Here is a 22,500-nt window from a genome sequence, read left to right as displayed (position 1 = left end):
CGATGGATGTTTAACACAACGTGTCTCCAGTGTGGACTCGAACTGGTTGATAGTCGTTTGATTGATGACGTTTCCCGGTAGTTCGTCTCCACCACAACTACCAACAATCTACGAGGTGTTTGTTCTTCTTTCCACCTCCTCCGGTATCACAGGGGAAGGTTTGTTGCTCCTGTGGGGTTTGTTTCTCCAATCCGAGACCCCAATTTGTGTGTTTTACCACAGAGTTTCTTCCACCCCGAGGAGAACGAAACCTCCATCTTGAAAAAGAAGAGATAATTCTTCCTTCTCTCTCAACACTCCCAATCTCTGGACTGTATCAATGTCTGAGCTTTATCTCGGAGCCGACAGGGACTTTGGGAATTAAATTTTACATCAACAATGGGAATACAAAGTGGGCTGTGGTGACATGGGGGTTTTCTGACCTTGACCTATTTTTAAGTTCGTGACACAATTATCAACATTTAAACATGTTTCACAAAACCTCGATTTAGGTTTGTCTGTTCAGAACGAAATTGCCTTCCCCAGATCGCCTCGACTCCACAAGGAGTCACATTTACATTTAATTTACATCGTGTCGCTCCGGGTTGAAGGTCAAGTTCACATGGTGGTCTTAAAAATAATTAACTTGTTTGTTTGTCATCTCTCAATTTTGAGAATGCGGAATCACTAAGACCACTTGGCCTTCCAAGATATTCTCACAACATCACAGTGTACCTGCACTGAAGTTGTACACCTGGTCTTTGATTTGTGTCCTTGACCTACTTTTTTGCATTGTGACCTAATTAATGAAAAACACCTTTTTGATCAGAACTTGAATAATTTTCCTACGATTTTAATAATGTTAAGTTTCATGTGTGGATTGTCGATGGAGACACGTTTTATTATTTTACACTCCATCCATAAATGGTGAAGGTCAAGGTCATGTGGTGGTCACAAAAAATATGGCCATCACTGGATCAAGGGAAAGTTGTGCTGCAGATATGAAGTTTAAATTGATGATGGGTTCGACCACAACACGTGAAAATCAGTGTTCCACACCCACCGGGACCGTCAATGTTATCCTGGCAATGGAAAACTTCTCTGAAGCATTTTTTTTCCTCTTTATGTTTTCCTGAAACAGTTGTTGATATCCGCAGGTAACGGTCAAGATGTGTGTAATGATAACGAAGAACCTGCTGGGAAAGAAAACATGCAGATCCAAGGTGCCTGTGATGTATGTGATGAGCCAGGTGACAATATGAAGATCATGGTGGACGTGCCAAAGGTATTTGATGATTATGTTTTCGGGAAAATCATGATAACAGTTTGAATTTCAATGTTAACAGTTTCAAACTTGTCTCCCTCCTCTAAAAGCTGGTGGTGTCTTGTTACATCTGTATCTGGTGGATGCTCCCCCTCCATCCCTTTCCTCACTTCAAATGTCACCACAGCTCTCTCTGCTTGTGAGAAGGCTGAATGCCTCAATTCTGTGTTTGCTTCCAAATTTTGCATCTCCAGCCCCTCACACTCGGTACCCATCCTTCCCTGTCGTCCCCAACTGCTTGTACTCTGTGTCTTTTGCATCTGAGAAGGTGGAGAAGGTTGTTCAACCCTTGACTCTGGCTCTGCAATGGGACCCAATGACATCATCTCATATGTCCTAAAATCCTGCTCTGCTGCTCTTCCCCCATCCTCTATCTGCCATTTTCACCATATCATTTACTCTGGGTCATCTTTCATCGTCTTCGAAATCCACCAACATCACTGCATTCCATAAAAAAAGGTGGAAAAACTGATCCCCTTAACTACAAACCTCTCATCTTACTTCTCATCACCATCAAGGTCATGGAATCCACAATCTCAGTTGATATGAAATACTTTCTTTTCTCCAACAACCTCATCATCACAAATTTGTTGCAGATGAGGTCACTTCACCTTAGACTTGCTGATTTTACTCTTCCAACAATGGACAGAGACCCTCAATCTCAGACATGAGATCAGGGCCGTCTCTCTGGACAAATCTTGTGCTTTTAGTACAGTCTGGCATCCTGCCTTACTTTCCAAACTGTCTTCCTCTGGCATCCAAGGACAACTCCACACATGGCTCTCTGACTTCCTCTGCTCTTGGAGCCAAGGTGTGGCTCTTCCCGGAATCCTTTTATCTCCTCTCCCTGTCAAGACTGGAGTTCCCCAAGCCAGTGTTCAGGGTCCAGTCCTATTCCTGATCTTCTTTATTGGTCTGAAGCTTGAATGACTCTCTTGAAAATGTTCGTTGTTTGTTTTCTGTTGAGTCCACCCTCTGCCGTGACATCCCTCATCCTTCAGACAGGCAAGCTGCAACCTCTTCAATCCCTTCAGACCATGAGAAAATTACAAGCTGGTCAAACACTTGACTCTGGCTTGACTTGTGTGGTCCAGTGTTTGGCCAATACTCTGGATGTGCTGGCCTACTTTATTGGAATATTTCTTAAAATCCTGACAATTCTCACACTCTCTCCATCTCTTTCAGAAAGGACTGTCTGGCAATCCAACCCCCCTCCCCTTATCTACTTTCTTAACAATCATCTTGAAGAAGTTTGGTCATTCAAACTCCTGGGTCTCACGATCAGCCATGATCTTTCTTGGGCAAACCACATTTCAAAGTTGGGGTGCAAAGCTAGCTGCCGACTGGGCATCCTCCGTCGTCGAAAGTCCTTCCTTCCACAGCTTAATGGAGTAATGCTCTCTCCTCTGGCTGTTCCCCTGCCACAGACCTTGCTCACCTTGACACGGGAGATCCCAAGGTCTTCAAGGTTATTGGAATCTCCCACGATGAAGCAGAGTGTCACGGTCTATCACCACGCCATCACACACAGGTCATTGGTCTCTCTTTCTCTCTTTCTCTCTCTCTCTCTCTCTCTCTCTCTCTCTCTCTCTCTCTCTCTCTCTCTCTCTCTCTCTCTCTCTCTCTCTCTCTCTCTCTCTCTCTCTCTCTCTCTCTCACATATACCGTGTCCTCACTGGTCTTGCACCCTCTGCTCCTTCAGTGCTTTGTCCCTCAAGGATTCTGCAGGGCAAACACAGTCCATTAAACCACCAACCCCATTCTGATTAAATTACCCACATTCCAGGATCACTGCTCACCACCACTCATTTGTGCCTCTTTTCTCCCACCTCAAGAACCAACTTCCACATTATATTCAATCTTCCCACCACGTCTTAAGGACAGCTGTTCACCACCATTTCAGATCATCCCCAATTCAAAACCATGATCTTTTCTACCCTCTCGAACACACCACAATCCTTCGTTCTTCGAAATTTCCTCAATTCTTCGTCCTCTCATCTGTTCCTTTTGTCCTTCTGTGTCCTGATCCGTTCAGTGTACTGATTCTACTCTTGCACGAGCCTTGATTATGTATTCACAAAAATGAATTATCTTTGCTGACAGCCATACAACATGTAGAATGTGTTGGGAATAGACAAGAAAACAATTGTCAGAGGAAGGACAATGAAGTTTGTGCTTGTGTTGGGAATGAGGACAATAAATGGATAATGTCACTCCACTCAACCTTCTTTCTATCCTCCCTCTCTCTGCATTACAGCATCAATCCATGAAAGATGACACCTTCCGTTATCCCGTCGGTTTCATTGGCCTGAAAAATCCGTTCCTGTTGTGCTACTTGAATTGTGTGGTCCAGTGTTTGGCCAATACCCCGGATGTGCTGGCCTACTTTATTGGTAAGTTCATCACCAAGCAGGGTCTTGCCCTTGTTTCTCTTCACAACAATGTGGAGTTTGAAATGTATTTGAGTGGAGATTGGTATTTTTCATCAATGATCCCAGTGACACAGCAACCCCAGCACAACAGCAAGGTCTGAACAAGATCAGGAAACCTCGTTGTCTGCTCTTCCTTTCACTGTGTTCTTTTGTCATACCTCCGGCAGGAATGAACTTTGACAGTGATGACTTTGGAAACCTAACAACGTTCTTCAGTCAACTCCTCACGGCCATTTGGAACAAGGACAAGTTCTCTGTTAATGGTAAAGTCCTGAAATTGTTCACCAACAAGAAAAAGACGGACTACTTTGTTAATCCAGTGTACTTTATGGTGAGCTCGGAATCCTTTTGTTTTTTCATTAACTTTCACCGACAAGTTATCTTTTTACCTTCACCAAAGTGGAGGGTATTGCATTTGGTTCCATGTGTTTGTTTCTTTGAAACTTTGCAAAAAATTTTTTTTGCCAAGTATGTTGGTCTGCAGCGTTTATCTGTTTGTCTATCTGTCTGTCTGTCTGTCTGTGTCTCACACGATTTTTGGCCACAGTTTTCAGGCAATCATTCTGAATTTTTTGGTGAATAAGTGACCGACCAAAAAGAGCAATGCACAATTTTAATGAAGATCTGAATCCTAATATGGATCCGGATATGAGAATTTTTCAAGTGATTCTTCAGCATTCAGAGATAGGGCCAAAAACGATATGTAGCATGAATGATATCTCAAGTTAAGGACGGATTCGGTCGAAACTTGGTGGACACATTGGGTGTGTGACGAGGATGAAGAGTCTTGATTTTGGTTCAGGTCGGTATCCAGATCTGGGCTATCCGTGGGATACAAAACGTAAACTCTTTAGCCTGGCGGAGGTCTGCGCTCTGTGGAGTGCCATTTCATTTTGACAAGTGTCGCTCTGTGAGTGATTTTTCATTTGTTCGTTTGTCTGTTTCTCTGCACAGAATGTGCTAACGTTGGCCACCATCACCACCTCGTGGTAGCCAGTCGGACACATTATCTTTTGTCAACCAAGTGCAACGAGAAAGTGTGTGCAATTATAATGTGAGTTCGTCTATAAAGTATGTACAATTGGAATGTGAGAACGTCCACAGAATACATACCATAAAACCACACGGAACAAGTCTGGACGAGGGTTTGCAATCTTTCCTTGTTCTCGATATTCATTGTGAGTAGATTAAAAGTTCCAAATTTAAACCTGATTCATACAGATTAATGTACAAAACATGGCATTGATTAAAATATTACTTATTCCATCAACAATTATAAGCTCCACCTGTTCAACAGCTTGTGTCCATTCAATCCCTTGTTCATAACAGGAGGCGATGTGCAAGGTGGCCCCGGACTTCAATGATGGGGAGCAGCATGATGCCCAAGAATGTCTGATGGTCATTCTTGATAAACTCCATGAAGAACTGAACCAGGTTCCTCCGTGCCACTGCAATATCGACTTGCTCCATCTTCCTGACAGTGTAACTATGAATTTCCACCCTTCATCAATTACAAAATGGGAACCATGGTGTCTGTCCATGGGTTCGTCTTATCCCCGTTTCTGGTGGCCACTGTGCTTGAAAAGCTGAGCACGCATTCAAAGATAGATATTCAACCAGAAAAAGAGCATGATGACAAATTAGATACATTTTAAACATATAAACACAACATGGAATTGGTTTGTTGAACATTGCGTGAAGATATGACCCTCAGTTTATCACCAAGTTGAACAAACCATGTCTGCATTCTTTATAACAGTGGCCGATATGAAAAAGTCTTTGAAGAAAGCTTGCGGTGTAAAGTCATCATTTAATGATAGAAACGCCTCCATTTGGCATTGTCACCTGAAAAGAACGTTGAATAATAAACTTCAAAGGTTCAAAATAACCTCAAATTTAATTCTCGGTGGACTCGATGATGTAATTCGTTCCAGTTGGAGCGTCCGCTCTGAGTCGAGGTGGTCGGTGTTTCAACCCCGGCTAAATCATTCGCGAAATCAAAGGCTCCAGACATGGTGTGTGATGCTTCCTTGCTTGATGTCACACATTTACAAAGGATAGAGCTCATACTGGACCTACTGTCATATGTTATGCTTGTTGTTGGCTTATTGGTTAGGGTGGTGGGTTTTGGATCCTGAGGTCCTGAGTTCAAATCGAACTCAGCTGTTAAATTAACACCAGATGGTGTTAACTCGACCTGTCATCCTTCCGAGGTCGGCATAATGAGTGCCAGCATGCTGGTATACTGTGTCGGAGTGGCGACCCGTCCAGGATTGTGCCCAATCGCCAAGGAGACTGCGAAAGCAGCACCAATGCTCTGCACAGAGTATGGTCCCAATCTCCTCCTCTTCTCTCCTCATATGTTGGCAACCATTGTACAGGCTGGACTTGCTGAATGATCTCTTTCTGTGTTGAAGCTATTTGGCCTTGGAAGGGAAGTCATTTTTGATAAGATGCAAACCATAGTGTTTGTCCGTGCGTTCGTGTGTCTCCCCTTTACGGCGGCCACTTCCCATGTTGCCTTTGAAAACCTCAGTATTCACTTTTGAAATGACGGGAGAACAGGCATGAATAATGTTGATACCAAATTTTATTTCACATCCAGGATATTTTACTCTCTCGTTGTTCAAATTGAACCAATGCCACCCGATGTTGCACCACCATTTCACAGTGGGCAGTTTAAGTAGCTCAGAGCTTTGTCTCTGAGTGAAACCAGAAGAACAACGCAATTGACATTTTAAAGTCCATGGAATAATTTAAATTGATAGATTAACTCACAGAGCCGGCCCGTCGCTTCGCCGACAGAACAATAAGTCCTCGTATTTACCAAATTTTTTGGGTGAGAAGGCGGAGAGCAGAGAGCAGAGGGTACAGAGTGGGGGAGGGGTTGGAAAATGTTGCAAATAACAATATAATATACATCAGGTGGAACGATGTTTATAAAATCATCAAACACACAAGATCATGCTGCTGCTGTGTGGGACGTTCACTTTGTCATATTGACTCGACGCGCCTTCTGACTGGCAAAGTCATCCACAATTTCATCAATGGACAGCTGACGCAGAAGGTCACTCTCAATGTTCATGAGTGTGAGAGAGATCAGTCTTTCCAGTCCCATCGATGTTCGTTCAAACAGTCTTCATGTACTTCTGGGATCTACTGTAGTCTCCCTGCGGCAACAGTTCTTGGTTCTCCGAAGTCTGTTTGAAGAGCTGCTCGTCACAATGCTGTTGCTCAGAAGGTCCATGCTTCACCCAGTAATCAACGATCTCACCTGTTGTAACGCCAGGCCACAGTCCAACGTCATCAGCCAATCCTGGGACTGCAGCAGCAACAGCAATGAATTCCACATCCTTGTTATCATCAATTCCCGTTCCCTCAGTGACATCAACTTCAGTATCGTCAGCGGTCGTATCTTCAGTTTGGACTCCTTCTTCATTTTCATCTTCTGTCTGCGGCTGAGAACTTGAAGCGGACGATCCCTTGTACCACTGATCAATTGTCGGTGTCTTCGCAATGACAGCAGCTAGTGATCTGCCTTTTCCTCGGCCTTCTTCCTTTTCGCTGCGCCACTCTCATGCACACGGTGTCGGTGACTGTCAGGCTGCTGACTCATTATGTGACGTGAGGAAATGAAACAAAAGACAGATGTAGAAACAAAAGACAGATGCAGAAACAAACTACTTCCACATGTTCAAAACATTTCTAAAACCTAAAAAAATGACAAATATGTTGAATAAATATGGATGCTTACATTTACCTTCTATCCAGATAAAAGTTTGATAAAATCCTTCATTTCGTTGAAACCACTCAGGTTTTTTTTTAATTGGATGGAAATTGTTGGCATTTATTTAAACACAAAAATGTTTTCACAAAATGTGGAGGCCCCAATTTTCTGTAGGCCCTGGATCACGTGATCGACTTTCCCCATCCGAAATATGGCCCTGATGAACATTAACAACATCAACAGCGTTGTTGAGACAATAACACTCGTATTCATTGCAATTGATCCACAGAGTGTCACAGACAGAACTTCCCATCATTACACCTCTCTTTATCAGTCTCACATCGGGTTTGCCTTGAATGAAGACCACTGGGTTGTCAAACATCAGACCTAATGCTTGTCTTGCTGTGCAACTGCACTAGTTGTTGGTAGTTTAATTATTGAGGAATATTCATTGTTTACTGTGAGAAAATGTGGAATAATGTCGCGAGTGATTAAGAGGCAAATGAGACGAGCAATTAATTTTTCTGTTTGATGAAGGATTAACTCGTATTTGGAGAATCACCACGTCGTTGTTGCATGAGTTGTGTATTTTTCCTTCCTGATTCACTAATCAATCTTCTTATGGTATAAAACTTGAAGGATTTAATTATTTCTGGAAATTTAAAGCTCTTCCTTGCATCTCATCATGAATTCTGTCTTTCTCTTGGAAATGTATTAACACTGCAGACACTGTTGAAGTAGCTGGGAATGGATCCTCCTAAGCCCATATTGTCCTGGATCTTCTTCACATCCATCTCACTACATGTCGCCCCTGATTTTAACAGCGATCGGGAGCTGCTTGTGTTTTTACCCGACGTAATTTTGGTTATAATCTCGTCCTCCACCGTCTTGCCTCGCACTCAGGTCATTCGCTCTGTGGAACCGTCTTCTCATTCAGTCTGTTTTGTTGAGAACAGAACCAAGAGCTTGCCTCGGTCTGTTTAGCATTGCTATCTGAACCAATGGCTGGTGATGCTGAGAAACCAGATTCAAATCTCCTTTACTTCAGTCCTTTTGACGGATTGATGGATTTATTTAATCTGGTATTGGTGTGGTGCAGTCATGATGGGCCAAATGTCCTTGATATTACTTGGTATTCTTTGTTATATTTTCCATGTTTTTGTTTCTTGTTCTCAGTCTCAAGCTTTTCTGTTGAACGTGGATATCATTGGAGTGCCACCATTTCCTGGCTGTTTTACGTTTTTGTGAAATGGCTGTTGCTCACACATTTGTATGTTTTGTGGAACAGGTTGCAGGAGCGAAGTCGTGGGAAAACAACAAATCGTATTTCAACAATTCCATCATTTACGACACATTTTATGGCCAACAACAAAACAAGATTACGTGTTCGAGCTGCGGCAATGTAAGTTTTTCTCACAAAATTAATTTTATTGAAAAAGTCTTACACTCTTTGTCTGTATGTCTGTCAGTGTATGTCTGTCAGTGTATGTCTGACCCTCATTTGCGGAACACTTTCTCACTTGTTCTCTGTCCATTTCATTGTCTCTCTATCTCAGTCTCTCTCTCTGTCTTCTGTATCTCTCTCCTCTCTCCCTCTCTCTGTCTATGTCTCTCTGTCTCTGTCTCTGTCTCTGTCTCTCTCTCTCTCTCTCTCTCTCTCTCTCTCTCTCTCTCTCTCTCTCTCTCTCTCTCTCTCTCTCTCTCTCTCTCTCTCTCTCTCTGTATCTCTCTCCTCTCTCCCTCTCTCTGTCTATGTCTCTCTGTCTCTGTCTCTGTCTCTGACTCTGTCTCTCTCTCCCTCTCTCTTTCTCTCGCGCTCTCTCTCTCTCTCTCTCTCTCTCTCTCTCTCTCTCTCTCTCTCTCTCTCTCTCTCTCTCTTCCTCTCCCTCTCGCTTGTTGCCTCTCTCTCTGAATTCAGTTTGACTCGTGAAGAACACGTCCTTAAGGAAGGGATCATTCCCCTCATCCATTGAGAAATACAGCCAAAAACGAAATTGCCCGATATCTCAAAATGTTATAGACGGATTTGGATGAAGTTGTTGAATGAGTTGGTCAGGTGACGAGAACAAACTGATGAGATTTTGTTTCAGGTCCAGATCTCGATCCGGTCTGTCAGTGGGATATAAAACGTAAAATGTTCAGCCTGTCGGAGGTATGCATTCCACTGAGTGCCGTTCAAGTTCATTATTGTATCAGTTTATTGTTCATTCATCTGTGATGTTTTTGATGCCATGTGCTTAAGCAAAGGAGGTGTTCTGCTTCACCTTTCATCCTGGTACTCTTGATGCTCCTGAATGCACCGGTGTTGTCACAAAAAGGAGCGTGTGTTGCTTCAAGTTCAACGTTCATAAATGGACCCCAGGATATAAAAGTCCATTCCATGATAACCATTTGTGACGTCACAGACCCCACACACATCTCTCATCTGTGAATGGAAGGAATAACCAATCAGCTCTCACCTTATCAAATAAACCCAGGTGGCTCGGATTATACAAATTTATCGTCTCCTCCCATGATCTTCTCGCTGAAGAATCTGAGTAAACCAACCAAGAAAGGCGACAAAGGTAAGCCCTTTGTTGTTTCAAACCCTTCCCAGAGTTCCTCCACAGCTGTTGTTAAGACATTCACAAATGGTTCACACGTGAGAACCCCAATGCTGCACACCCCATCAGCAGCCGGACCGGTTTCCTCGCTTACTGGCGAATCCTCAGCGACAACGCAGACAGCAATACGTACCAATCAGGCTCCCAACGATGAACCATGTGCAAATGTCGCGTGAGGGGAAGGGGGAGATTGCAGCGTGATGGCGGAGGGGGGGTGGGGGGTACTTCCATGAATTTTTCTTCCTGTTGTTTCTCTCTACTTTAACCAATCATACATTTAGTTTAAAATAATTTTTATTTTCACAAAACTTGTTTCTTACATGAATGATCTTCTCTTTTATATGATTTTTCTTCTTAGATTCATGAATATAACTCTTCACCCCACCCCTCCCTCCCTCTTTACCCCCCCCCTTATTTTGGGTTTTTCTTTGTTTTCAGGGATCGAGGCATTTTGAATCCTTCTCCTGCTTATCGCTGCCTTTGCCACACAATGCGAAGCATAAAAAGAAGATTCATCTCACAGACTGCCTGTCATTGCTTTTCCAAAGTGATCCAGAATTGTAAGTGGTGAATGTAGTAAATGGTACAAGATAAGGTGATTGAGACCGTGTGTGAGTAAATATGAACAACTTATCAGATGCCAATGCGCCTCCATGATTGTTTTCGTGTCTCATTGTGCTTTCCAGTTATTGTACTGATTGCAAAGAAATGAAAAAGGGGACGATGCAGGGATGCATAAGTCACCTTCCTGAGGTACTGATCCTTCACCTGTTACGTTTTAACAACTTGGGGAAGAAGATCAAAACCCTTGTTGACTTTCCATTGAGGTAAGTACCTGGGAATGATGAAACCTCAACATATTGCTCTCAGAACATTCCAACTCCAATCAGAACTCATCACAATAGACTGTCATTTGCAGCTTTGGATTACAAGAGATAAGTAATTATTGTCCCATTAGCCAGGACAAGTGTGTCTGGATTTGTTTTGCCCTGATCAATATGTTCAAGTCTTTGTTCTTCCTCTTCTCCCTGATCGACCACACAACATTGTTTGATGCACCTTTCTGCTGCAGTGGTCTTGAAATGGTGCCATATTGTGGCGATGCTGTCATGACAAGCGCAGTTACAACGTACGACCTGTATGCTGTCATCAAACACAAACGATTGCGAATGGACCTGGCACACTACACCGCCATCGCACGACGGCCATGCACCTCTGACACTCAAAACAGTGTCCTCGGTAAGGTTGAAGGAGCGAGTGGAAATTGTTCGATGCTTTGTGTGTTTGTTTTCCTGTTTGTGAGTTTATCTGGGGTTGAATATCACAAGTCATTTGAATATAAGGATCTCCAAACCAAACAGATATTAAAGGAATTTATTTTATACTTCAAGCATTTTAACTTGTCATGGTTTGAAGAATATTTTTAAACGCTTATTCCTTGTTATAACTGCGTCACTCGTGAATGTTGGTGTTATTTTATTGATGACTGTGTAGATTCAAGGACAATGCAGCCAAAGAATCGTTTCATGTTGCAATGATAAGAGTTTTGTTTAGAAGTTGTCTTTTCTGATCCCACGGTGTGATGTACAGGATGGAGGAGTTTTGATGATCATGAAGTGTTCTCTGCGGAAGAGCATGAGGTGTGCAAAAAAGATGCTTACGTGCTGATGTACCATCGAAGGCGCAGTCCGACGGGCCGCACCTCGTGCTAGAGATGCCACCATATTGTGCAAAAGGGCAGAAACAGCCACACACCAGGTACTTCCTCTTCTCCTTCTTGCTTATGGCAGCTTGACTGCCAGGTAGCTATTATTTTCTTGGAGTGTGACAATGCCGCTGATGCTGTACCCTCATACCAGTGCACTGGTACTCATTTTGCTGATCTTGGAAGGATGATGGGCTGAGATGACGGACTGAGTCAACCCCACCTGGTGTTAATTCAATGGGTGGGTGCTCAAACTCAGGACCTAAACATCCTGAGCCAGTCATCCTAACCACAAAGCTAACATCAAGCTTACCCTAGGTACTGTGTTCTTAAAAGAGTTGAGGGAGGGAAGAGTTATAAATCATGTTTAAAAAGGTCCCAAGTCGTTTATCCAATGAAAATGCCTTCCGAGTCCAAGGATACAATGTGATGAGGGCAAATAAACCCGAAATCCAGATAGGCGGCTCCGTTTGATGTGTAACTGATGCTGACCATGTAATCTTTGTCTGTTTGACAGAGTCTCTGGGCCGAGGCCTCCGGGTTGGAGGGGACGCCTTGGTGCAGGACGATGTCCAATGGAGATCGGGAGAGTCCTCCTCACACTCCACCTTTCTATATATATATATATATATATATATATATATATATATATATATATATATATATATATATATATATATATATATATATATATTATGCACTTTAGCAATACTCATGTTTTTGCTTCATTTTCCTTAATCCGGGTTATTTTTATTTTCAGGAGCGATCAAGGTAGCGGTCTGTTGATAATAATTTTCCATCCAAGGAAACTGAAAATTAACTTTTTCACCTTCACCTAATGGATCCAGACTATGACCGCCCTCCATTGGGAGACGATCATCTGTCCCATTTGGGACTATTCATTGTCAGTTCTTGCAAGAATGGAATCAAGATGTCATGAATAGGTATTTTTGGGTTTCCTCTTGCCCTCTGGAGGTTATGGTGGGAATTTGGACTTTGGTCGCACCTGCTCTTATATCTCGCCTGCAAAGCAGTGAGCTGCCAGTTTATTGTCAGGCTGAGAGTCACACCCAAACCAGACAGCTTGAAAGGAAGTGCTCTATCTGTGCATCATCACGTCAGACATATTATCATTATCCTATTCTGATAAAATGGTTCTCATAAGTAACTGATCTTTGTTGCTTTGTTCTCTCAGGCCCGAGTTTTACACCAAACCTGCAAGAAAATCAGTGGAAGGACCGAATGTTGGGAGAAGTGTTGTTTCAGAAAAGTGAATTCCAGTGGTGGGAGTTGTTGAGGACATTGTTTGGTGGATGTTGTCACTGCGCTATGTTTAATTTTTTGTCAACCTTTTATTGCACAATCCTGTATATCTGTTATTTGAAAAATAAATCATCATCATCATCTTCCATGTTGTGTTTCTTTAATATGTGAGATTTGACTCTTTGCCCCATGATGTCCAGGATCTCTTCTTCTTGATGAGATGTTCTCGATGCAGTGAGGTTCTCAAAACTGGGCTTCAGGTGAGAGTGTATGGAATGAAAGTGTTAAGTTTCCACATGTGTTCTGAGCACAGGGTTTCTAGGGAGAATCAAGCAAAAGGGTAAAAGAGAAGACTGAAAACTACACTTTCAAAAATAAATCTCAAAGTTCGATGATGATGAGCAGAAGCAAAGATGAAGTCATCAGTAAGAACCTTGGTAAGATTAGCGCTCAGCTGCTACTTCTCCACCCACAAACCCATCCAGGCACAGCCAAGTGAGCCTTATTCAAATAAATAAATAAAATAACCGAGATTTAAAAAAAAAATTCTAGCTGCCAGACCATCCGTCCGATCAGGTTGAAATTTAAAACGTATATTCCCCATCACCACGAGATCATTTGTGAAGTTTCATGTCGATTGATTCAGCGGTTTAAGAGAAAGGATTTCAAAAATCTTTTTCTCAATCTAATATGGCTGCCGGACCGTGTGACTTCTCAATTATTAGTGCATACCCTGGTATCCCCAAGGCTGAGGGAACATTTCTGTGAGATTTCTCATTGATCTCTCCAGCTGGTCTGGAGAATATTTTTTTTGTTTTTTTCCGGTAAGTCCAATATGGCTGCCAAACCATGTGACCTCTGACATCATATGGGTGAACCTTTTGTTCATCATGGATGGATAGGCGGTCATACATGTTTGGTTTCACCTCTTTCTGTTTCGCCGTTTTTGAGAAGATTTTTGAAGCTTTTTTTCATTTTTATTTTAACAATATGACTGCCAAACCACATGACCAATGACATCATCAATTTATTTTGTGTGGACCAATTTATCCCCAGATGAACCTCAAAAATGTTCATACTTGATCGGGTGTGGTGTTCTATGTTTGCAATTTTGACGTCATAACGAAGGCACCGAGGACCCAAACGAGATTGGGACCATACTCTGTGTAGAGTGTTGGTTCTGCCTCAGCAGCATGGGCGTCCGCAGAAAAAAAATGCAGGGTGGGGGGGGGGCAATGTTATCCTGAGATCGCCATGTGAAGTGTGAAGACATCTTTTTGCTAAGATTACTGTGAATAACAGAACAAAATGTTAACAATTCTTCAGGTTGAAGACACACGATTGATCGAATGTCATGATATTTGGCGTGGAAGATAGTGTTTTTTCGTTCATTCCTTCTGTGTTGCGGCTATTTATTTTATTTCAGAAACAAAACTCATGCTAATTTTCTACGTTGGATTTTATACAAAATAATCAAACTAAATGCTCTTGATTTGATTGTTATAGAGTCTGTGGAAGACCAGTGTATTAAATTTGTATTGTTATGTTCACCTCATTTTTCTTGTTTTTCAGGAATGTGAAATGGATATCAGGAGGTTCTTTAAAAAACGTAAGTCTGATGACTGACAACAATCAAGACACCCCGGGTACATCGGAGACGCTTGTTGAACCAGCAGAGCAGCGCAGAGGGGGACATTACGAGCAGTTTCTCACAGCAACCAATCAGATGCCACCCCAAACACCACTTGTGAAAGTGGCCAATGACTTGCCTCATCATCTGGACATTGGATCATACGTCAAAACCACAGAACATTTGACCAATAATCGAAGATATGACCTCCTGATGAACACATACGTCCCACCAACTGATTATAGCTATCAGAACGATTCACAGGGCTCCCGCTGTTTCCGCCACACGTGGATAAACCAATATTCTCCATGGCTGGCCAACTCAAGTCACTTGAAAGGTGCTCTGTGCAAATACTGTGTGCTGTTCCCTCAACCAGTGCACCGAGGTCTAATGGGTGTGTTCATCGTGACTCCTTTTGTTAAATACAAAGACTTCAATGAGTGCGTAAGGAAGCACATGCTTTCCTCCTGGCACAAAGGCGCACTGCAAGATGCCAACAATTTCCTCACCACCGTGCAAAGGCCAGAGTTGACCATCGTGAGCCAGATGGACCGAGCAGTCAAAGCAGTCACTCAAAACTGAGAGAAGCTGTTCCCCATACTATCCAGCATTCTGTTCTGCTGCAGCCATGACGTTGCATTGACAGGGAAGGAGAGTACATCGGGGAACCTCTGTGACCTACAGCGATTCAGTATAGAAGCACGGGACACGGTCCTGAAGGATCACATGGAGGGCGCAAGGAAAAATGCGAGATTCACATGAGTTTGTGTGCAGAACGAGCTGATAGTTCTCTCCGAAGAAGTAGTAATAGACAATATTGTGAAAGCTGCAAATGAATCAAATGGATTCTCTATCATTGCAGATGAAACTGCTGACATATCAGGCACCGAGCAACTGTCCATTGGAGTACGATTTGTTGTGCTGCAGGAACAACGGAATGACTCAGCCACCATACGTGAGGAATTCCTTGGATTCATTCACTGGAGAGGGTGGACGCTGCAACAGTTGCAGATACGATCATCGACCAAGCAAAAAAATTTGGTCTTGACCTCGACAAGCTCCACGGCCAAGGCTACGATGGATGCTCAACCATGGCAGGTTAAGACAATGGTGTACAGGCCCGTATCAGGAACACCTATCCCAAAGCTGTTTTCGTGCACTGCTCTTCACATCAACTGAATTTGGTGGTTCATGATCTGAATTCTGTCGCAGATGTGAGGAATACGACTGGAACTGTGAAATCTATCATTAAATTCTTCCGTGACAGTCCCAAGCGCAGGAGGCTGGTTCCAAATATACCTTTGTTGTGTGAAACCAGATGGAGGGCAAAGTACAAAAGCATCCGCATCTTTTCAGAGAACTTTTGTGATATCTATGCACAACTGGAGCAACTGGAGGCAAACCAGCATGAGTCACAGAGTACGCGTTAGACGGCGTATCAGCTGAGGTGTGCTGCAGGAACCACAGTGTTCCTCATCTGTCTGAAGATCATTGCGAAGTACTCAGCGATGTTGGAGCCAGTGACCCAACAGCTGCAGGCAGTCGACATGGACATGATGGGAGTCCGAGATCACATCGACCTGTTGATGAAGGCTTTCCGAGCTCACCGGGATGGTGCAGACCGTGTGTTCTCAGAAGATGTCATCCCTGAGGTCAAAACCTTGGCAGAAGAACTTGGCATAGACTTGACTATGCGTCGGCGATGCGCACGCCAGGTCCACCGGCCGAATGTAGGAGGCTCCATTGAGTACTATCGCCGCACCATCTATGTCCCGTACATGGATTCCTTGATCCAGTCTCTGGAAAGTCACACGCCATATTTTCACATTTTCGCACTACATCCGAGAGAAATGCAGCAAACAGAAAAAGATGAATTCAAGCACATCGTTTCATCTGTCAAGGAAATGTATGGCATTGACAACCTTGTAGAAGAAGCTCTGGCGTGGTATGATGTGCAGAAGCATAAGCCCCTGGATGACAACTCTCTGGGTATGATCGAGCTGGTGAAGCAGACCACTCTGTTCCCTGCTGTGCGCAAGGCTATCCTCATCGCACTGACTCTGCCTGCAACATCATGTACAGTGGAAAGGTCCTTCAGCACACTGTGCAGGCTGAAGACCTGGTTAAGATCAACGATGAGTGATAAACGTCTGTCCGGCCTCTGCATGCTAAGTGTCCACCGCGACAAAGTGAAGAGCCAGAAGACCGAGCTAATGAACAGGGTCATTGACAATTTCGGAAGAGATCCCGACGGCTCGAATTCCTGTTCCAAGAGTAGTAACCTGCTCTCTCTGAATGAACTGTTGAGAAATGTTTATGTTATTTTATTCATTTTGCATTTTCCATTAATTTTTTCAAATTTTTGATTTTCCAGGGGGGGGGGGAAATGCCCCCCCCTTGCCCCTCCCTGCCGACGCCCATTTCTGCAAGCATTGTGACCACAATATGACTCGAAGCATCCAAAATAAAATCCTTGAAGTGTTTGGGCTGGTAACATACACGGTTGGAGCGTCTTGGTGTCCAGACCGTTGGGGACACCGTTGGATGTTCCTCACAGGTGTCGCAGATGACTTTGGAATTAACCAGGACTACAGGTGTCAAGCCTCGGGGATGCATCAGAACCTAGATCTGGTACTTGGCTACTCGGGATTGGGAAGGATTCAGCACTGTCGGCAGGTGAAGCCAGCTCATTGGGGATGAATGGGAGATCTGGTAGTTTTGTTGCTGGTTGGAGGCAAACGTCCTCGGTTTGTTGTGCAACACAATATCCCCGATTGTGAGGGAGTGGGGGCGTATCCTTCCAGTGGTCTGGGACTTTGTAGCATTCAGACTTTTTCACCCGATAAGCTGCACTCCTGAATTGGGACCCCACAAATTTACGTATGTTGCACCAGGGTCCATCGGTGGCACAGATGAGGTAGCGGTTTCTTGCGCATGACTTGTTACGATCAGAGTACAAATAGATTAAATCACCGACTTCCACTGACACATTGGGCTTGATGGACCCCATGGGTGCCTTCGACTTCTCACTATGAGGGTGGTTAATGGAACGAAGATGGTGTTGGGCTTGTATCATTTGTAATTCCGAGAAAGGGATTTGTTGATTGGTGAACTGATCCCGCTGGCACCACATCTCTCGGGCCGTGAGTCCCCGTGCACGAACTTGTGAGTTCATACTGGTGGTGGCCAGTGCGAGGGTTAGTGGAGTTACTGGTCCTCCCATCGACTCCTGTTGTAGAAGTTCGTCTTCACATTCACGAACTGCCTTCTCGGCGATGGGATTCTTGTTGGGATTTTTAATGCGACCAATCTCGATGCACATCCGGTGATGTTTAAGAAGCTCATCGTGGACGAGACGTGTGAAGCCGGGAGCCGGATCGGTGCGGATGACAGCAAGTGGTCCATCCAATGGCCGGAGCTCAATGCATAAGCGGATCAAGTTGTCACGAAGAGTGATGTGTTGTTCATTCTCCACAATGCACGATGTCGTGCAGGAAGTGGAAATTCTCGCAATATAAGAACCAGCTGGTGATTGCGTTTGATGATATCCACTGCGAAGGATTCACCAACAGCACCTGGGGGTTCTCCAGTGGACTACTTGGTAATGGTATGAGGAATGTTGTGCAATGCAGCAAACTGGTGACACCTCGAGGTTACCTGATCGATTGCTCTGTCCAAGTCAAGAGCATAAAAATAGCGGTGAATCACAGAACTGAGTTGATGACGACTCGGGTGATCCAGTTGAATGTGTAATGCTGTGAGTAAGCCATTGACTACCTGACGTGGGACAATAATGCACTCGCATGCCGAGGACAAGGGCTTGTCCCGACGGACTACAACTAGGCCATCTTTGGAAAGTGGCGCAACCTGGAGGTAACGTTTGACATCCTTGATGTTGGTTGTTTTCTTCGATGGGCGGGTGCCCTGAATCAGGTGGGCATGAGTCCACCTTAAGTCTGCGCACTCTGCCTGAACTGCTATCCAGGCAGTTCTGTTGGTGAAGGGCAGTTTGGTTCGGCCGGAAATAATGTCTTGGGCTGACACCAGCAGGACTACGGCCTCCTCCTCGCGTCTTATGAATGCACAGATTTGACAGGAGGTGTTGGTACAGTCTGGTGCATTGCGGCTGGCAAAATCAGATGGGGCATTGGCGGATCCTGCGAGATGCTGTACGGTCGCTTGATAACGGCTGACGGTGGACAACAATGTGGATAGATGAGGGCTCGCTGAAAAATCGCCACGACAGAGCTTCTCATACGCTTGTACGCACGGCTTGCTATCAGTGAGGATGGATGCATGATGTTTAGATAGGATAATGAAGGGACTGAAGTGTTTTACTGATACAGCAATGGAAAGGGCCTCCATGTCACATGGCAACCAGGTAGGTTGGCGTACGCGTAACTTTGCGCTAAAAAACCCGCAAGGTGAGGTCTTCCATTGCGCGTGATGTCCAGAGTTGATCCAATGCTGTATTTTTTGACAGAACCATCCGTCACGATCCATAGCTGATCACTTGGACGAGGAAGAGTAATTGTACGAGCTGACGAAAGAGCAGCTTGGGCTCTGTGGAAGGCAGAATGTAACTCATCAGTCCACACAACTCTGTCCAGTGATTGGCATCCAGCCACAACATCATCCATGGGGGATAAGAGAGCGGAGCAGTTGGGGATAACACGAACGAGAACCTTATATGCCCCGATAAGGGATCTCATTCCCCTGACCTTCTCAGGAGCCGAACAAGTAGAGAGTATAGCCACACGGTGTGGGCTGGCCTGGATAGTACCGCTAGACCAGATCCATCCGAAGATGGTGGTGCTCTTTGGACAGACAACTGCCTTCGTAGCAGAGAGGCGAAGTCGACATTTACACAGAGCCTGCAACACCATTCTCCAGTTCTGGAGAAGTTCGTCCAATGTGTCCCCACCGCAATAGAGGTCGTCAGCGAGTTTGGCGATGGTCCCCTTCTATAAGAGATCACCAAGGACACGACACGAGTTCTTCGAGTGCCGTCTCTGATCCAGGCATACCCATAGCGGATCTGGTATGCACACTTATTCCCCGGAAGGGTGTGGCTACACCGCAGTACTTCATGGACTGGCGAGATAATGGGATTTGGTAGAAGGCACTCGTCAGGTCGGTAGTAATTAGATACTTCCACTGAGCAATTTTGCGGAGGATGGAATGTACGTTTGGCATAAGAGAGGGTTGGGGCTTGCTGTATCGGCCCACATCAGCAAATGTGACAAAGCGGAACCCGCCACAGGGCTTCTTGATCAAGAATGAAGGATTCAGGTATTCCACAGTAATCCCCATGTCCTCAGGGCGAGCAACGACTCCAAGCTTTTCTAGTTCATCAAATTTGTGTTGTAGTTCACGCAGTTTATCTTGCGCATACTGTGGTAGACGGCCTTTGCGTTGTGGAGGTTGAACGGGGCCGATGTTAACAACAGCCTCAAGGCGCCTGCAGCACCATTGTAGTCTTGGAACACTGGGTCAAACACTTCATCAAACTCTTCAAGAAGGGCACAAAACTTTGATCGTGTTTCAGGAGTGAACATGTTATCAGGGTCGAGGGTGACAGTCGAAGAGTGTCCTGAGAGTGAGGTGAGTGTGCATTTTAATTTGGGGGGGGGGGGCTGGTCTCGGTATCGTCATCTGGGTGTTCTTCGGGTATGTACACAGAGCGGATTTGGCAAAATTGCTCATGTTGTTTGAGAATTCGTGGTTCGTTAGTTAAATTGGGGATCCGAACCTTCCCGCTGATGCTAAGGATGACACTCGGTGGGGGCCAGTACTCAATGGGTCGCAGCGACCTTGCACTGGGGCATCCATGCGAGGTTCGAGTGCGAACGCTGAGTCGACACTTGACATGTCACATGGAAGGACCATTTCGATGAACTCACCGGGCCACAGAGTAGTTGTGTGTGGCTGGGGCACGTACGACATGAGCTCGGCGTACTGCATGGCGATTAAGGCTCCCTTCCTGAAAACCATAAACGTATGTGGTGCCGTCACCCAGGATAACTTGATGCTTCGCAGGGCGGATTGAGATGTCATGAGACTCCATGAAAGGTGTTCCTGCTAGTACTTCTTCGTCAAGATTTTCGACAACCAGGCCCTCAAACTGAAATTACCTTCTGTCGCGAGTCAGTGTCAGTCTGATCTCACCAACCACTTGAAGAGGGGAAGACCCATCAGCCTGACGAGCGGACTGTGCACTCTTCTGAATCTTGGCTCCAAACCTCCTTACAGTTATCTCACGAATCAGGTTACCAGTGGCCCCACTGTCGATGGTTACTCGGGTTGTGTGGTGGCCGTGGAAGGTGTCTAGATATGGAGACTGGCGAGTCTGGAAACGCGAGATAGTGGACGCTTCTGTATAGTCTATGTTATTAACGAGCTTGTCCATATGGGCATATGTTATGTCTCCAGACTCGTCGTCTGACTCTTCAGTTATGTCAGCCACATGGTGTGTTCTGGAAATGTACCGACGATCTCGTTCGGGGAGGAAAGGACACTCACTGAGGAAATGACTGTAATCAGTGCGGCGTACTTGTTTGCAGAGGGGACAGGAATTCGTAAGGTTGTTGGAACGAGTCCCTGAAAAGACTTGACGCTGTTTCGACGATGATGGGAACAATGCTGGGCACATTGGGTGAGCCACATTTCAAAGTTGGCCTCCAAAGCCAGATACTGACGAGGCATCCTCTGTCCTTCCTTGGCACACCTGAGCTCCTATCCACCTTCAAGACTTTCATCCGCAACTCGATGGAGTAATGCTCTCCCCATCTGGGCTCCCCTGCCTCACATCTTGATAATATTGATGCTGTGGAAACAAAGGCCTTCAATATCATTGGAATCTCTTGTGATGAAGCTGAGTCTATGGGCCTATCACTTCGCCATCGCCGACAGGTCGGTGGTCTCTCTGCCTTCTTCTGCTTCTTTTCTGGACTTGCACCCTCCGCCCTATCTGTGCTTTGCCTCCCCTCCTCCCCCCACCCCCAGGTATATGTTGGATGCACAGGTTCCATTACCAATCCCCTCCTTGTGAACTGCCTAAATCCAGAACCACTGCTCACCTCCACTCATTTATTCCTCTCTTCTTTTTTTTTCCTGCCTGTGGAACCACCTTCCATTCTCTTCAATCTCGTTCTTCCCTCCAGGTGTTTAAGATCGCTGTTCACCACCATATCAAGTCATCCTCAATGTAAATCATGATATTTTTGACACTCATTAAACGACTTCCCAAAATTTTGTTTTATTGTCCAATATTGTCCACTCTTTGCGTTCTCCCCAACCCTTTATTGTTTCCTGCATTGCTTGTTTGTCCGTATCCGTCTACTTTTCCACGAGCCGATGGCATGTACATGTATAATTTGTATATGTATATATCTGTACACACCCATAGAATGATCCAAACCCTCTTGTCAGATTCACATAAACGTCCCTCCATTACAATGCAACCAGGACTACTTCTTTCATCATCAATGTACGATACTTTAGAAGGTGTTAGAGCTGCCAAAGCAATCTCTTGGAAAAGGACATGTCCAATAATAACACTGTATAAGTTTGAAGCCCGAACAACTCGAAGTTTAAAATCAACATAAATAACTGCCCAGGATGATGCCATGGCTTACTAAATTACTGTCATGTGGGTAATTCGGGGAGGGTGCGAAGAATGATCATCGTGGGGATTGCAGAGCCAACTTGATTGACCAGTAATGGAAGCCGCAGAATTAAAGGTGCAAAGAAAGTCCAGAAAACCTGGCCAATTTGAGACATTTTTAAAGCAAATGAGTCTTTTGGGAATTTCTGAAAGTCCTTTGTGGTGTTCCTG

The 22,500-nt window shown here is 44.7% G+C and overlaps 3 protein-coding genes across 5 annotated transcripts in view; all 3 read left to right on the top strand.

The window, feature by feature from the left end:
- LOC147032247 (uncharacterized) overlaps window positions 1–4,728 on the top strand; it is a 10,630-nt gene extending 5,902 nt beyond the window's left edge. The window contains exons 2-5 of the mRNA XM_085850564.1: window positions 1,137–1,264; window positions 3,561–3,696; window positions 3,903–4,162; window positions 4,690–4,728. Of these exons, the coding sequence (XP_085706690.1) occupies window positions 1,137–1,264; window positions 3,561–3,696; window positions 3,903–4,162; window positions 4,690–4,728 (563 nt within the window). The remainder of the gene's footprint in view (window positions 1–1,136; window positions 1,265–3,560; window positions 3,697–3,902; window positions 4,163–4,689) is intronic.
- Window positions 4,729–4,960: 232 nt separating this feature from the next.
- On the top strand, window positions 4,961–10,944 carry LOC147032246 (ubiquitin carboxyl-terminal hydrolase 2-like). Its single transcript, XM_085858413.1, has 4 exons — window positions 4,961–5,217; window positions 8,751–8,864; window positions 10,504–10,625; window positions 10,752–10,944. The coding sequence occupies exons 1-4, from the start codon at window positions 5,071–5,073 to the stop codon at window positions 10,894–10,896; spliced, it is 528 nt and encodes a 175-aa protein (XP_085714539.1). The 5' UTR covers window positions 4,961–5,070; the 3' UTR covers window positions 10,897–10,944.
- Window positions 10,945–11,111: 167 nt separating this feature from the next.
- LOC147032245 (ubiquitin carboxyl-terminal hydrolase 19-like) lies at window positions 11,112–13,179 on the top strand. 3 transcript variants are annotated; one of them, XM_085858390.1, is made up of 5 exons: window positions 11,112–11,304; window positions 11,656–11,823; window positions 11,925–12,088; window positions 12,288–12,714; window positions 12,966–13,179. In XM_085858390.1, exons 1-2 carry the CDS (start codon window positions 11,148–11,150, stop codon window positions 11,775–11,777), a joined length of 279 nt encoding a protein of 92 aa, XP_085714516.1. In that variant the 5' UTR covers window positions 11,112–11,147; the 3' UTR covers window positions 11,778–11,823; window positions 11,925–12,088; window positions 12,288–12,714; window positions 12,966–13,179. The 3 variants fall into 3 exon arrangements, with proteins under 3 accessions (XP_085714516.1, XP_085714524.1, XP_085714509.1); XM_085858398.1 differs by lacking the exon at window positions 11,925–12,088 and having other exon boundaries at window positions 12,531–12,714; XM_085858383.1 differs by having other exon boundaries at window positions 11,925–12,714.
- The last annotated feature ends 9,321 nt before the right edge of the window (window positions 13,180–22,500 follow it).

The sequence above is a fragment of the Eptatretus burgeri genome, chromosome 2 (genome assembly GCF_056783735.1).
Source record: "Eptatretus burgeri isolate ZD-2024b chromosome 2, Ebu_testis_v1, whole genome shotgun sequence".
Lineage (NCBI taxonomy): Eukaryota > Metazoa > Chordata > Myxini > Myxiniformes > Myxinidae > Eptatretus > Eptatretus burgeri.
Note: the sequence above shows the minus strand (reverse complement) of the source record. Positions and strands in the feature narration are given on the sequence as shown.